This window comes from Corythoichthys intestinalis, chromosome 15 (assembly GCF_030265065.1).
Source record: "Corythoichthys intestinalis isolate RoL2023-P3 chromosome 15, ASM3026506v1, whole genome shotgun sequence".
In the NCBI taxonomy this organism is placed as follows: domain Eukaryota; kingdom Metazoa; phylum Chordata; class Actinopteri; order Syngnathiformes; family Syngnathidae; genus Corythoichthys; species Corythoichthys intestinalis.
This window is the reverse complement of record NC_080409.1, coordinates 50,068,368-50,083,467: the sequence shown is the minus strand read 5'-3', so window position 1 is coordinate 50,083,467 and position 15,100 is coordinate 50,068,368. Positions and strand designations below refer to the sequence as shown.

The 15,100-nt window shown below is 39.8% G+C and overlaps 2 protein-coding genes across 7 annotated transcripts in view; both read left to right on the top strand.

Moving 5' to 3' along the window:
- evla (Enah/Vasp-like a) overlaps nucleotides 1–15,100 on the top strand; it is a 228,790-nt gene that overhangs the window by 16,818 nt on the left and 196,872 nt on the right. The gene's annotated exons all lie outside the window — the stretch shown is intronic.
- The window catches only part of eml1 (EMAP like 1), a 135,314-nt gene that overhangs the window by 15,554 nt on the left and 104,660 nt on the right, over nucleotides 1–15,100 (top strand). Inside the window, exon 1 of one of the 6 annotated variants that reach the window (XM_057859982.1) lies at nucleotides 11,004–11,501. The exons of 1 other annotated variant lie outside the window; for it this stretch is intronic. In XM_057859982.1, the coding sequence (XP_057715965.1) occupies nucleotides 11,435–11,501 (67 nt within the window). In that variant the 5' untranslated portion in view covers nucleotides 11,004–11,434. Of the gene's footprint in view, nucleotides 1–11,003; nucleotides 11,502–15,100 lie in introns of those variants that run through there. 4 more of the 6 variants (XM_057859976.1, XM_057859978.1, XM_057859980.1 and 1 more) reach the window with 4 other exon arrangements.

Below are 15,100 nucleotides of genomic sequence, written 5' to 3'. Positions count from 1 at the left end.
ACAAAGTATTAACACCAGGGGTGCTAATAATTGTGACACACATTATTTGATGTCAAATAATTATTTCTTTATGTGGGATTTTTTCCTCTCTGAATAAATGGATTTTTCTCTTTTTTTCCATTAAGGTCCTATATAATTTGAATTAAAAAAAAATATTAGAAGCTAAAAAACACATCTTAACCAGGGGTGCCAATAATTACGGACGGCACTGTAACTTCATTCATTCTCAGTAATGCTTATCCTCACATGGGTTGTGTGCTTGCTGGAGCCTATCCCACTTCCCAAGAATTGATTCCACTTTTTCTCTAGAGGCTTCATTTGTCTGTTGAAATGTTGTAAGAGCCAAAGTTTAATCCCGCTTTGCTTCATGTGGCTTCTCAAATGTAACAAAAGCAACAACGTACAAAGGATACCTTGTTTCCCCCCATATAATCCTCTCTGCTGCACAGCTGAATAGATCTGCTGGTGAACGTCTGGATGACATTGTGTAATAACATACCGACCATTCGGCCGTTAGGCCGCTTGTATGATATAATGAGATTCGATCCAAAGGCTGTAGCACAAATCCCCGATTTAAAAATGGATTCATACCTTTAGAAAGTGTTGATTTAGCAATGTTTATTGCTGGTAAAGTTTAGTTACTTGTTCCATGTTTGTAATTAGTCAAGCAATTATTTTATTTTAAACAGGTGTTTAGAACATTCAAAAATAGAAAGATAAATATTTAATGTCAAAATTACAGTGGTATGAAAAAGTATCTGAACCTTTTGGAATTTGTCACATTTCTGCATAAGATCACCATCAAACGTGATCTGATCTTTGTCAAAAGCACACAGATGAAAAAACAGTGGCTGCTTTAACTAAAATCACCCAAACATTTCTAGGTTTTACCATTTTAATGAGGATGGCATGCAAACAATGCAAGAAGGGGGAAAAATAGTAAAAAAGTAAGTGAACCCTCTGCCTAAGGAGACTTACAGAGCAATTGAAACCAATTTTTACTGAACAATTTAAGTCTGGTGTGTGTCAAATTCCCAATGAGTGGTTTAAAGCTGCCCTGCCCACCATAAAACACACACCTGGTAAGAATTGGCTTGATGAGAAGCATTGTCTGATGTAGGGCTGCAGCTATCGAATATTTTAGTAGTTGATTAATCGATGGACTACTTAATTCGAATAATCGAGTAATCGGATAAGGAACATGAAAAATTTAAATACCTGAGCTGAGCCTCAAACGTTTTTTTTTTTTTTTTTAATGAGGATCTACGTACAACAAAAGCTTAAATGCTAAAAAATGCTTTTTTTTTTTTCTTTTCTTTTTTTTACAATGCTCTTAACAAATGGTTCAGACACATATTCCCAACAAAATGACTAACCATGCCTGTAAACTAAATTAAGAATGCATTAAAAACATTAGCTCAAACAAAAACTTACATTGGTCTTAACAGGGAGCAGTTGGATTCAGCCATGTGAAAAGAGGCAGACCAGAGGGCAGTGTATCCACCCTCATCAATAAAACTAATTGCAAACACTTTCAAAACAAACCATTAAAACGCCACTTTAATTAAACAAATACTCGAAGCAACAAAATTTAATCAGAATATTTTTTTTTGTAATCGAATACTCGAGTTAATCGATTAATCGTTGCAGCACTAGTCTGATGTGCATCATGGCTCGGTCAAAAGAGCTTTCATATACAGGTAGTCCCAGGGTTACGAATGTGTCTTGCTTAAGTAGGAATTAACCCTTTAAAATTTTTAAAGTAACGATCCAAAAAGTCCAAAAGTATTGTATTATGTTCAATGGTGGAGGTTACACTGCCCTCTGGTGGAAGTGTTGGGTCTGACTGAACTGTCGTTCATTAATGCTTCCATACAGGAGCACTCGGACGTCTCACATGGGTAAAGGATAGCTGCGCTCCGGTTTGGCCCACATAAGACTGTTAAGTTGCTTCAGCTAATATATGTTTGTATATGCATTTGTAATTCAGTTTAGTGCTACATAATGTGAAGTTACGTGTGAGCGATTTGCCATGAGAATTGTAAATACGTTAGCATTCATAGCATGTAAGCTAGCGGACTTCTGTGTAGAAATTTGGGCTAATTTAATCTACTAAATTTACATATTGGTCAGACGAGATGGACGTTTAAACACCACTTGTTGTATTTTCTCCACTAGAGGGCACTCATGCTCTTTGGACAAATAATGGTTCATTTATATAATTTTTTTTTCTCTTATCAGAATTCAATGATTTATTTTTTGTTTATTATTTGTTTGACTTGATGTGGTTATGTAATGGCTTATTTTACAGTATAATTATAACAACAGTTCATAATGATAACTTTGTGCTTAGATATAAATATACCATTGTTTAAAAAAAAATCCAACAAAAATATAAGCAGTTACTCACAATGTTACGAATTACTTGAGTATTCTTTTCACCAAATACTTCTTTTACTTGTACTTGAGTACATTTTTTGGATGACTACTTTTGCTTGAGTTATATTATTTTGAAGTAACGCTACTCTTACTTGAGTAAAATTCTTGGCTACTCTACCCACCTATGCCCAAAATCAACAGGAAGTGACCTTTAAATGCCCGAAATTCTATAGGAGGAGACTGGTAAATGCCTCAAAAGTAGGCTTGTTCCGATCATGTTTTTTGCTCCCGATCCGATCCCGATCGTTTTAGTTTGAGTATATGCCGATCCCAATACTTCAAGACCCGATTGTTTTTTTTTTTTTTGCTCCCGATTCAATTCCAATTATTCCCAATAATTTTTCCCAATCATATACATTTTGGCAATGCATTAAGAAAAAAATGAATAAAACTCGGACGAATATATACATTCAACATACAGTACATAAGTACTGTATTTGTTTATAATAAATCCTCAAGATGGCATTTACATTATTAACATTATTTCTGTGAGAGGGATCCACGGATAAAAAGACTTGTAATTCTTAAAGGATAAATGTGACTTTATATATTGTGACTAAATATTGCCATCTAGTGTATTTGTTGAGCTTACAGTAAATGATACTGTAGCCATTTAACTGTTCTGCCCAAATGCATGATGGGAAGTGCAACCATGACTGTGCGCCGTGGCACCAATTGATATATCTTCTCTGCGTTGGGGAATAACATAGGGTTTTAAGAAAAAGATCAACTACTACCTTTCGTCACCACATTGCTTTCCACCATATTTCTAATTGTTGAGAGAGGGATTGTAAGACTTTAGCCATTAAAAAAAAGGCTTCAAAGACTGCCAAAATTCACTCTACTCATTTTACGCTGCCTTTTAGCTCTATATATAGGTATAACGGCGCCATTATAGATTGAACGCGACAATGCGTGAGTGGGTCGTGCAGCGCATGCGTAAAAATATTTAACGTGATTAATTAAGAAAATAATAATTACAGCCGTTAACGCGATAAATTTGATAGCCCTACTTTAAGCCAAAACTAAAGACTCTGGATGAGTGTAAGACATTTTGTCTGTAACGTTAGATACAATTAGAAAACGATTTAATTAAAATATATATATATTAAAAGAAGGCATGTCCGATATTTTTTTGCCGATTCCGATACTTTGAAAATGACGTGATCGGACCCGATCGATCGGCATCCCGATCAATTGGGACATCTTTACTCAAAAGGAAAAGAAAGTTACCAAAAATCAACAGGAAATTACGTGAAATGCCCCAAATTGCCTGGCATTGGCTGCCTCTGACGGCCATAGACATCCAATTCGAGTGATTTCAAACAGATGGGATGTCTATTAGAGATAAACTAATTCCAATTTACAGCAGAAGGATGACAATATCTTGTTTTTCTGTTTTTTGCCCCCAAAGTACTGTATTTTCAAAGTAATAATTCACGTCACCAAAAAAATACTACAAAACCACACCAAAAACACAAATATATTTTTTTCTCCGTAGCGAATACTCCCCTCCAAAAAAACGCTTATGTCCAATAAATCCAACATTGGAGTGATTTGTCTGATAATTCACAAGTAGAAATTTTCGTAAATGATTTAGTACAAAGTCACATGTAATCTATTTTCCAGACTAAAAGACGCAATTATTTTTCCCCATGATGGACTTTGCGCTTTATAATCCAGTCAGGCTTATGTATTGTATGCATAAATTCTGGTTATGCTTAATGACCTCAAACCTATTGGAGGGTAACTGCAGGCAGCCCAACTTACACATTCATCAAATCCCGTAAGTAAAACAATAAAGCAAACCATACACTTCATAATGATATTGACGGGGCGCGGGGCCGTTTAGTAGAGGGCCTATCTCTGTCAAAGCTGATGGAGTGGAAACACAGACAGAGCTTTTTACACTGAAAATTCTTGTGAATAAATGCTTAAATCCCTAAATTCTTAATAGTAAAACAGTCTGGATTCTTTGTCAAAAGAGCAAAGAACCGGGCAGTGAGCGTTTACGTAAGTATGTCAAATGTGCTGCTCGCTAGTCTGTAAGCCACTGTAGGCGCCGCCTTGTCATCACAAAGAGCTTTTTCCGTCAGAAACTTAATACTTGAGGAAAACATGCAGAATCAATCATAGATAATTAATAAATAGATAATTAATGAATTCTATATGCAATCACAACTTATTAAAGAATAGAATAGCCCTTTATTATCGTTATACAGTTGTATAGTTAGTTATATAGTTGTAGTGAAGAGGCTAGTGGGTGCCTGATATAAACAGAGCTTTTCTGGTGAAAATTCTTGTGAATAAATGCTTAAATCCCTGAATTCTTCATAGATATGGCCGTAAAACAGTCTCGATTCTTGGTTAAAAGCAAAAAAACGTGCATTGAGCGCTTATTTTACGTAAATATGTTGGAGTACAATGCTACTCTGTTAGCGACTGAGGCTAGTGGCCGCCTGACGTAAACAGAGCTTTTCTGGTGAAAAATCTTGTGACTAAATGCTTAAATCCCCGAATTCTTCATAGACATGGATGTAAAACAGTCTCGATTCTTGGTTAAAAGCAAAAAATGGTGCGGTTAGCGTTTATTTTACGTAAATATGTCGAAGTACAATGCTACTCTGATAGCGAACGAGGCTAGCAGCCGCCTGACGTAAACAGAGCTTTTCTGGTGAAAATTCATGTGAATAAATGCATAAATCCCCAAATTCTTCATAGATATGGACGTACAACAATCTCGATTCATGGTTAAGAGCAAAAAAACGGTGCGGTTAGCATTTATTTTACGTAAATATTGTGAACTATGACACCAGTGTCGTAGCGGCTAATTTCTCCCATTGATTTTTTTCACAACGTTTCAAAATGCAAGCATGGTACGAAAAATATAATATTTACCTTGAATCCTCGAACAAATCACTCCTGCGACAATCCTTCCTGTTAGTATGCGGTACAGCTTTCGTACTTCTTCAACCTAAATCCGGCGTTCGATCATTGCCTGCGTGTGTTTGAGAATAGCTCCTCTTGTGTGGGCAGGCCCCCTACTCGAAGGCGGGTCGCCGTGTCTGCAGGATGTGTCCCGTCAATATCATCATAAAGTCTATGAGCAAACAATTATTAAATCAATCATTACATTGTTAAAAGGTAACAAACAAATGACAATTGATGGATGAGTGAATTGAACATTGATGCATGACAGCGCCTTATAATGGGCCTTATGTGTTAATGCACTGATGGCGCGCCTTAAATCCGGTGTCTGAAAAATATAGTATATAGCTAAATACATGTTTTAAAGGCAAGTATTTTTTGACCAACCACGGTGTAAGATGCTTATGCCGCGTAGCTCCTTGATACTCGTGCAATAGAATAAAAATCTGCTTGAAGTGTTTCTAGCCGTGCTATCCACCTTTAAGTACACTTACACTTAATTGTAGTTCATAAGTCGTATTTCACAATGAAGTGTAAAAAGGAATCTAGGGCACAGATATTATCTACTTGATTATTTTTTCCAAGCATGCATTATTATAAATAATGCAGCCCCCCCCTTGTGTGCACATAGAACCCCCTTTCTGAATGAAGAAGCACTCAGTTCAAACCCTTTTCCCCTCAATAAACTCCCTCCCTGCTCACTTTTTAATTTGCTGCTTCTCCCAACATCCTGCTCCCCCAAGCCCTCTTTTTCTATTCCTGTGCCTGGCTCCCCTCCCCCTCTATCCCATTTTTCTTTCTTTTATCCCTCACTCTCCCTTTCACTCTTCCCTCCCACCTCTTGTCCTTGTTTTAAGTGTTTGCGGCGTCTGCAACATCCGATAAGACTCGCAGACAGACGACAGAATGGTAATCTCGTTGAGGCCGGGCGGCGACCCCGGAAATGTAGCGCTTGAACGTTTGGCAGCTGGGTGCAATGTGACCTATAGGCTTGCTGTGCTGTCCTCGTGTGACTCCCAAACTCTTCATAATGATGCTACATTTATGTCTATGAGATCATGTCCACACATGGAAGGGAAAAAAATCCCGTACGTCCATCCCCAAAAACTCTTTTCACATGAAAATGATGAAAAGCCAACCAGAAGCATGACTGGTAGGACAGGGTGACTCCCTTATTCACAGATGTACAGTACATTATGTTTAAAGTCACTTGTCTGTACAGATCTTGTCACTCACTGAACCAAATGAAAACTACGTTGAGGAGTTGGTCGATAATCTGGACCACTTTTCAGGGGAAAACTCATAGCTTGTAGTTAGGGTTTGAAGTAAGCAACATCAATAATCTACGGTGGACAAGAAATGTCAGGCAAAATGTATATTGCTAACGCTTTGCAAAAGAAAAAAAAGCACAAACGTCAATTGCCGCAACATGAAAGCCAATTGCTGCAACACGAACGACAATTGCTGCAACAAAAACCCCAATTGCCACACACAACACGAACCCCAATTGCCACAACACGAACCCCAATTGCCACAACACGAACCCCAATTGCCGCAACACGAACCCCAATTGCCGCAACACGAACCCCAGTTGCCGCAACACGAACCCCAGTTGCCGCAACACGAACCCCAGTTGCCGCAACACGAACCCCAATTGCCGCAACACGAATCCCAATTGCAGCAACACGAATCCCAATTGCCGCAAAACAAACACTAATTGCCGCAACACAAATGCTAATTGCCGCAACATGAACACCAACTGCCGCAACGCAACCCCCAACTGCCGTAACGCAACCCCCAACTGCCGCAACGCGAACCCCAACTACCGCAACGCGAACCCCAACTGCCACAAATGCTAATTGCAGCAACACGAATGCTAATTGTCGCAAAACTAACCCCAACTGCCGCGACACTAACCCAAACTGCCGCAACACAAACCCAAACTGCCACAATTAGAATCCCAACTGCCCCAATGCGAACCACAATTGCCGCAACACAAACGCTAATCGCCGGAACAAGAACCCCCGAAGAACCCCCTGGGCTATTTGTAGGCCATGACATTGACTGAATGAGTCTTTCTCCAAGGAATGCTTTAACAGTTTTACCTCTGTGGCATGATGCATTGTCATCTTGGAAAATGACATATTTTCAATTGAAGGGATAAGAAAGCTGTCTAAAATTTCAATGTAAACTTGTGCATTTATTGAAGATTTAACCACAGCCATCTCCCAGTGCCTTTGCCTGACATGCAGCCCCATATCATCATGGACTGAGGGAATTTTGATGTTTTCTTCAGGCAGTCATCTTTGTAAATCTTACTGGAACAGCACCAAACAAAAGTTCCAGCTTCATCACCTTGTCCAATGAAGATTCTTGACTCTTGACACCTTGTCCAATGTAGATTCTTGTCTCTTGACAAGGTGATGATGCTGAAACTTTGGTTTGGTGCCGTTCCAGTGAGATTTACAAAGATGACTGCCTGAAGAAAACATCAAAAATCCCTCAGTCCTTGATGATGTGGGGCTGCATGTCAGGCAAAGGCACTGGGGAGATGGCTGTGTTCAAATCTTCAATAAATACACTAGTTTACATTGAAATTTTGTCCAATGTAGATTCTTGACTCTTGACAAGGTGATGATGCTTGAACTTTGGTTTTGGTGCCGTTCCAGTGAGATTTACAAAGATGACTGCCTGAAGAAAACATCAAAAATCCCTCAGTCCTTGATGATATGGGGCTGCATGTCAGGCAAAGGCACTGGGGAGATGGCTGTGTTCAAATCTTCAATAAATGCACTAGTTTACATTGAAATTTTAGACGGCTTTGTTATCCCTTCAATTGAATACATTTCATTTTCCAAGATGACAATGCATCATGCCACAGAGCTAAAACTGTTAAAGCATCCTTTGGAGAAAGACTCATCCAGTCAATGTCATGGCCTGCAAATAGCCAAGATCTCAACCCTATTGAAAACCTGTGGTGAAAATGGGAAAAAAATGGTCCACAGCAAGGACGATCTGGCAACTGCAATCAAAGAAAGTTGGCACCACATTGATTTGAGCAAGTAAATTTCCTCCAAAAATGCGACTTGTACTCCGGTGCGATTTATATATGTTTTTTTCCTCTTTGTTGGGCATTTTATGGCTTATGTGACTTATACTCAGGTGCGACTTATAGTCCGAAAAATATGGTAATAATTTCAAGAATCTCGCAACTGGCCTTTGTGGCGTTCTCTTTCGACTCTCAGCCTCTTGCGAAATACTAATGCTGTAAAATTAAACTAGCTTCAAATTGCTTCAATTTCTCGCTACGTATCTTCCCTGTCATCTTGTCTTACATGTCAGTGTGTCTTTTTTGGTAATATCGCCTCACATTGAACTCTTTAAAAACAGTGACTGCCTCTTTGCAAATGAGGCAGACACAGTTGTTGCGTATTTTAGTGAAGAAATAGTCCAATTTCCACCTACCCTTGAAGCGTCGGCCGTCGCAGTCAACTTTCATTTTTTTGTTGATTGTCGCCATTTTAGAAAATTGGGAGTAAAGGGTCACACAGGCTAATTTTGCTCAGAGTGCTGCTGCCTTTAGTGTAAAGCGCTTTGAGCACCTTGAAAGGTGGAAAAGTGCTATACAAGTATAACACCATAGTGGGTAAATGAGGAGCAGCATTTAGTGTGTAAGCTACTTCATATGCTGGTAGCAGTACTGCTGACCAATTTATTAAGTCTGTGTGCGGGCCAGACGTTATTGATTTTATGACAGAGGCTGGGGGCCGGATGAAATTTGACCACGGGCCGCATTTGGCCCCCGGGCCTGACTTTGGACATGTCTGTACTAGATACTAGAAATGTGTTTTCATTGTTATTTCTTTGTTTCTCATGATTCCATATTTTTTCCTCAGAATGGAGTGATTCCATATATATTTCCCTGCACTTGCTCTATAAAAGTAACATTTACTGACCACCACTTTGTTTTTATTCATTTCTTCTAGTGTTTCTGAATGCTAAAGAGTTGCACTTTTGAACTAATTCATTATTTTTTCAAGCTTTTTATCTGAGTTTGTTCTACATGAGAAAATATCTGAGTGAGTGCTCGTCTGATACTGGTGATTCCATACTTTTTGCTAGGGCAGTACTTCTCAAATAGTGGAGCGCACTAAAAAGCGCTCCACCAGGGGGGCGCAGAGCGATGCCAGGGGTGGCGTGTGTGACGTTGGGGAACATTTTTTTTTTTTTTTTGCCGTACTAGAATAAAGTGTACTTGCACATCCACTCAGTGGGTGGCAGTGGCGCTCTCATTTTCAAAGTGTGCGCAGTATTTTTGAAGTAAGCAAGAGCACACGGAAGAGACTCATGAAGAGCTGGAGAGCTTTGCGCCGTTTTCGAAAGCCGTTTTCCGGCCGGACTCACGCAGCGACCCACTGTCTTCTCCGGTTCTCACGTGTCCGCCCGAGAAGTGCCATTTTCGGCTTGGGATCGTCAAGACGACAGCCCTCACCTGCGGTTCTCCCTCGGCCGCCGAGAATGCGTTTTCGGGCCGTTTGCCTTTTGGCTTTGACATTTAATACAGTGGTAGACGAGGATAGACCACTGTTTACTGTGTCTAAAAATTATTACAGCGGACAGCCGGAAGCAAAATTAAGAAATCAATTAAGAAGCCACTTAAAGACATTAGACCCCAATCTCATTGATAAGCCGCTTGGTTGTTTTTCAGCGAAAACGAGCAGAATATTGCCAACAATCGTCCCGCTTTGTCAGTGTGATATCAGTAAACCAGTGAGCACTGTTAGCATGCTCAGTGCAAAATAACCCCACATCATCGCAAACTGGAGGTGATACTGGGAGCAGCGAAAATAAAAACTGTCCTTCTGTCCAAAGACACTTTTTTTTCCTTCTTCTTCTTCTATCCAGTTTTGTTTTTTCGGTCAAATTTTTTGGCATATTGTCCTCATGAGTTAGTTTCTAATCAATTTGAATTTGTTATTATTTTCTGATTTTATTTTTCAGTATCAAATGGTCAAAAATGTACCTTGAGTGTATTTTTACAGTTTGGATGTGACTTTTTTAAATGTTAAAATTTTTTTTTAATTCAGGCAAATTAAGCGCGTTAAGTCTTTTCTGTTACAAACAAAACAATGTTAATAAAGTTATACTTTATAAGTTGATCTCTGTTATTTTCTCTGATAGAAAAAAAAAGGATACAATGTGAGGCAGAGGCGTACTTATAATAGTAATATTATAGACAAATGATACCATTTACAATGGCGGCAGAGTTTGGGGGGGCGCGAAACATTTACGTCTTCTTTGGGGGGGCGTAACAGAAAATAATTGAGAAGCACTGTGCTAGGGGTTGTATAGTATTTTCCGGACAGCGATATTTGCTGTCAATTAAATACCAAAAGGTGAACATTTTTTTTTTTTAAATCACATCATTTAAAAGCTGGCTCTCATCCTCCCTCTAGCATCCTTTCCTGTAGCTTCCATTTCCCTTTACTAATCTAATTTTCCCCTTTAGCTTTCCTCTCATATGCTATGCGTTGCTCTGAAGCAGGGGAGGACGAGCCATCCCGTAAGCCCCGCCCCCTGAGCTCTGACTCGCCTGTACTCTGTGACAGTGGGGAAAGGCTTGGGCTCTCCCTAGCATAATCTAAACACACACACAGCCGCGCAGCAAACGCTCCTGCCCACTCAAACGCTCCTAAAGCTGTTTTTCTGCCGGAGATCAGCGAGAGCCAACAGCTGCTGAGGAACAGAGGAGGAAGAAAAAGAACCTCTTGAACTTCTGACAGTCCAGTTCAGTCAGTCTTCAGGGAGAGAAGCTTCTCTTGGAGTCTTTTTCTTCTTTTTTTAAGAAAAATTCCCTATGTGACACAAGATAAAAAAAAGAAGAGGAGGCAATCAGAGTTCACGCCGAGTGAATGGGTTGCCATGGTGACTCACCCAGGGATCCTGACCCGTGCAGAGTGAATGGAGGGAGAGCCAAGTAAAAAGATAAACTAGGCAAAGGGAGTCACCGGAGAAAAAGAGAGCGAGAGACGAGAGGATAGCGGAGGAAGTGGAGCAGCGTCTGAGAATGGAAGACGGCTTTTCCAGCTACAGCAGCTTGTATGACACCTCGTCGCTGCTGCAGTTCTGCAATGGTAAACAATCTCTCACTTTTGCATGATGTTCCTCAGGGGAACTTGATTAAGCTCTCCTGCAATAACATTCAAAAGGAAGTTTCTCCAGTGTCACCTTCACGCCATCCTTAGCTAAGTAGCAATTTCCAAAGTACGTTCAGGACAGCAGTGATTTGTCCACTGGGTGGAGGTTGTTGGGTGGGGGCCAGTGACTCAGGAGAGAGGGGTAAGCAACATGACGCATCAATATGACATCATTTTGAAAAAGATTTATTGTCGGGCAAGCTGCAAGTTAAGAAAAGTTGAGTCTTGGCAATATTTGAGAATATGTAAGATGACAGAAGCAGTCAAGAATGTATCGGAGTGCTGGTGCTGCACCAGCACGTGCACAAAGGGGATTATCTCCAACAATCTGAGGGAGTTTTGTAGCAGATGGACTTAAATCTGCTGGTGTGTTGATGACTCATTCTGCCTCGCTTCAGATCCTATATTGTGAAGCCCTGATGAGACACCTTTAATGTGGTTGATTTTATGTTTGCTAATTAGTGACATATTATAACATGTCAGTGCCCCCTACTACTACATACAAATCATAGAGGGGAATGACATTGCTGTGAATATAATCAGTTTTTGATTTATGGGCCAATATTGCTGTTTCATAAAATGACTACTGTATTTACTACTCAGTATTAAGCATCAACGGTAAGGGGAGATGAGGACGTAAGCTTAAGAGATGAAGTCATGCATGAGAAATCTTGGTTGTGAATCCAGCTTTTTACGTCTATTATACAGTTTTTAACATTATTAGTGCAGTGGTACCTAGAGCTGGGAATCTTTGGGCACCTAACGATTCGATTACGATTCAGAGGCTCCGATTCGATTATAAAACGATTATTGATGCACCCCCCTCCTTTTTTTAATATATTTTTTTAAATAATGTTTTGTTCATTAGTTCCAAAATTGTTCAAAAATCCTCTCAGGCTAAACCAAACTACTATTTCAGTATCAAGTTAACATATAACAGTAAACAAATATACAAAAATAACAGTAAATTAAAAAAAAACTCATTCTGTATCAGCAGCTTTAAACTTGTGAATCAACTGTTACAGTTGTTAAAATTGCTCCCGCTATTCCATAATTTCCCTTCTATCTACTTTTGTCCAAGTTTTAAAACTAATCATTTAAAGATTGATTCAAGACTCAAGATTCTGCCGATTTAGGAGTATTTTAGATAAATAATTAATTAGGTTCCCTACAACAGAGCCTTCTAGAGAGGTCTACTGCTTTAAGATGGCGGCTGTTTACTTACGCCGGAAAGTCTGTCATTTCGCATCTCTATTCAATAATACATGTTCTAACACCGACCTCGTCTGTCATTATGCATCTAGTTCTACATATATATGATATCTACTGTAGCCGTATGTTTGTAGCAACTAGCAACTGGGCGTTGTTTGTAGCGGCTGTCAGCCGCAGTCAGGTATGATTGTGTTTTTTTTTTGTTTTTTTTATCTAGCGGCATGAGTTGAACATGATATTTACTCTCGGTCCGTTCCTCATTGCGTCCCAAAGACCGCGCTGACTGTGTTTTACTTCCGCTTTACCTGGTATAATTCAATAATTGGAATTTGGATATTTGTGAATCGTTCTCGAATCTTCCACGGCCGAATCGCCAATAATCTAAGAATCTTCGCACGCCTCTACTACTCAGTATTAAGCATCAACGGTAAGGGGAGATGAGGACGTAAGCCTGAGAGGAAGTGTTTTATTTATTTTTATTTATTTGTTTTAGTTTTATTTATTGTGTTTTTATTTAGTCTTTTATTACCTTTTTTTTTTAACATCAAAATTCTTTTTGCGTGTGTTTCCTTCTCATACTTTTATGCATTGTGTTTTTATTCTAGTAGCTTCAAAGCAGATTGTTGATCTGTTGACCACATTAGTCACGTAGCATATTTAAACCACCTTTATTTGATATTACGACGTTTGGAAAATTTTCTTAAGGCATTTTTAGTACGTCATGCCTGTATGCATCTAAACGAAACAAGCTGAAAGGGCACGGTAGTACTTTGGGTGTCAAATTTGCCTCTTGTAGACGTTTTGCCCGTGTAGCACATTTTGGCAGAACACCGGTTGCCTGGCACGGCCAGACTGTTCTCCCTGTGTTTTTCAAACACTGAGAGAATAGTCTGGGACCCGGCCCATTAACGGCCTCTCGAGCAAGTACAAAATCAGTCGACAAATCAGATTCGTTTATTTGCGTGACGTGCTCTTAACGAGCAACGTCACTCTTCCGCGTCGGAAGTCGTCTCCACAACTACACAGATGGCGAGCAGGAGAGCCGAGAATATGTTCCAATCCACGGTAAAATCAGTTTTAAATGACCAAAAACACATCGACACAAGTCATTGACAACAGTCTGTCTCGCGCTAGCCATGTTGAATAAACTCCGCTCTCCTCGTATGTTTACTTCCGCGCGCAAGTCCCTCGTCCCGTCCGTCGCTGATTGGTCCACTCTGCTGTCTGTTTCCTGTGGCTTGCTGCGCCCTGGAAATTTTATCCGCTTAATGGTGGCCAGACTCAATAGCTGGAACAGCGATGAGCCTGGAGTACCAGGCTAGAACACCGGTTTTGTCCTACTCTCGTCTCATCCCGTCTTTCCTGTTCATTTTGCTTTGGCTGCTCGTTTTGTGAAATATTGACAGTCTTGTGCTGTCTTGTGCATTAATGTTCCTCTCTGGTTCAAATGGAAAGGGCTGAACAGATGACATGTTAATGTCTCTAGAGTCATAGTCTTAAAGCCTGGCAGTGCCGCCCATTGACATTATCGCCTACAGTGCATTGCGGCGTCAATAATGGTGACCTACTAGTTAAAGTAATTTTACAAATTTTATAAAAAACGAAAACACCAACTCATCAGCAGTGTCTTTAAATCGATCCTAGGCGGGTTGCCGAGATATTGACTCTCTGCCATATCAAGTAATATCAAACTATTATAACTCATACTGCCATTTACATGTTAGGAACTACAAGTCTTTCTATCCTTGGTTCCCTTTAACATTAGTAGTATCTCTAAAATACCAATTCCTTGTTCAGGACCAACGTATGAGAGCTCCTCTTTTGAAACAATTTTTATGACTGTTGCTTGATGTTTTAGTTGTTGGGTGTGTACTTCGACCCGGAAGTGCCTGGCACGTTGTCCTGTATGCGACATTTCGAGCACTTTAGATATTTGATACGTTTGTCCTCTGCTCGAACAACATATGAGTAATGTAATAACTGTTTCAAATGCACTGACTCAAGCTTGTCGATGAACTAGTAAAACAGGTGTAGTGGTAAAACGGTTTTACATTGCGCGTTGTGTAAATTCCTGACTGAACTTTCCTGCAAATGACAGTGTTACAGGGAAGAAGTACTTGGTTTGTAGCGACAATAATTGGCTTAAAGGCTCAGTGGTTTGGTGACAGGTGAAAAGGTTTGGGGGCCAAAGCTGGTATGTTGTCTGAGGCGTTTTGGACTGCTCACATTCTTACACATACCACACAAGACCACGTTACTGACATTACAAAGTGAAGTTGCGTCTTTTTCCCCTTAAACTGACTTCGTAATGTATTGCAGGTCTG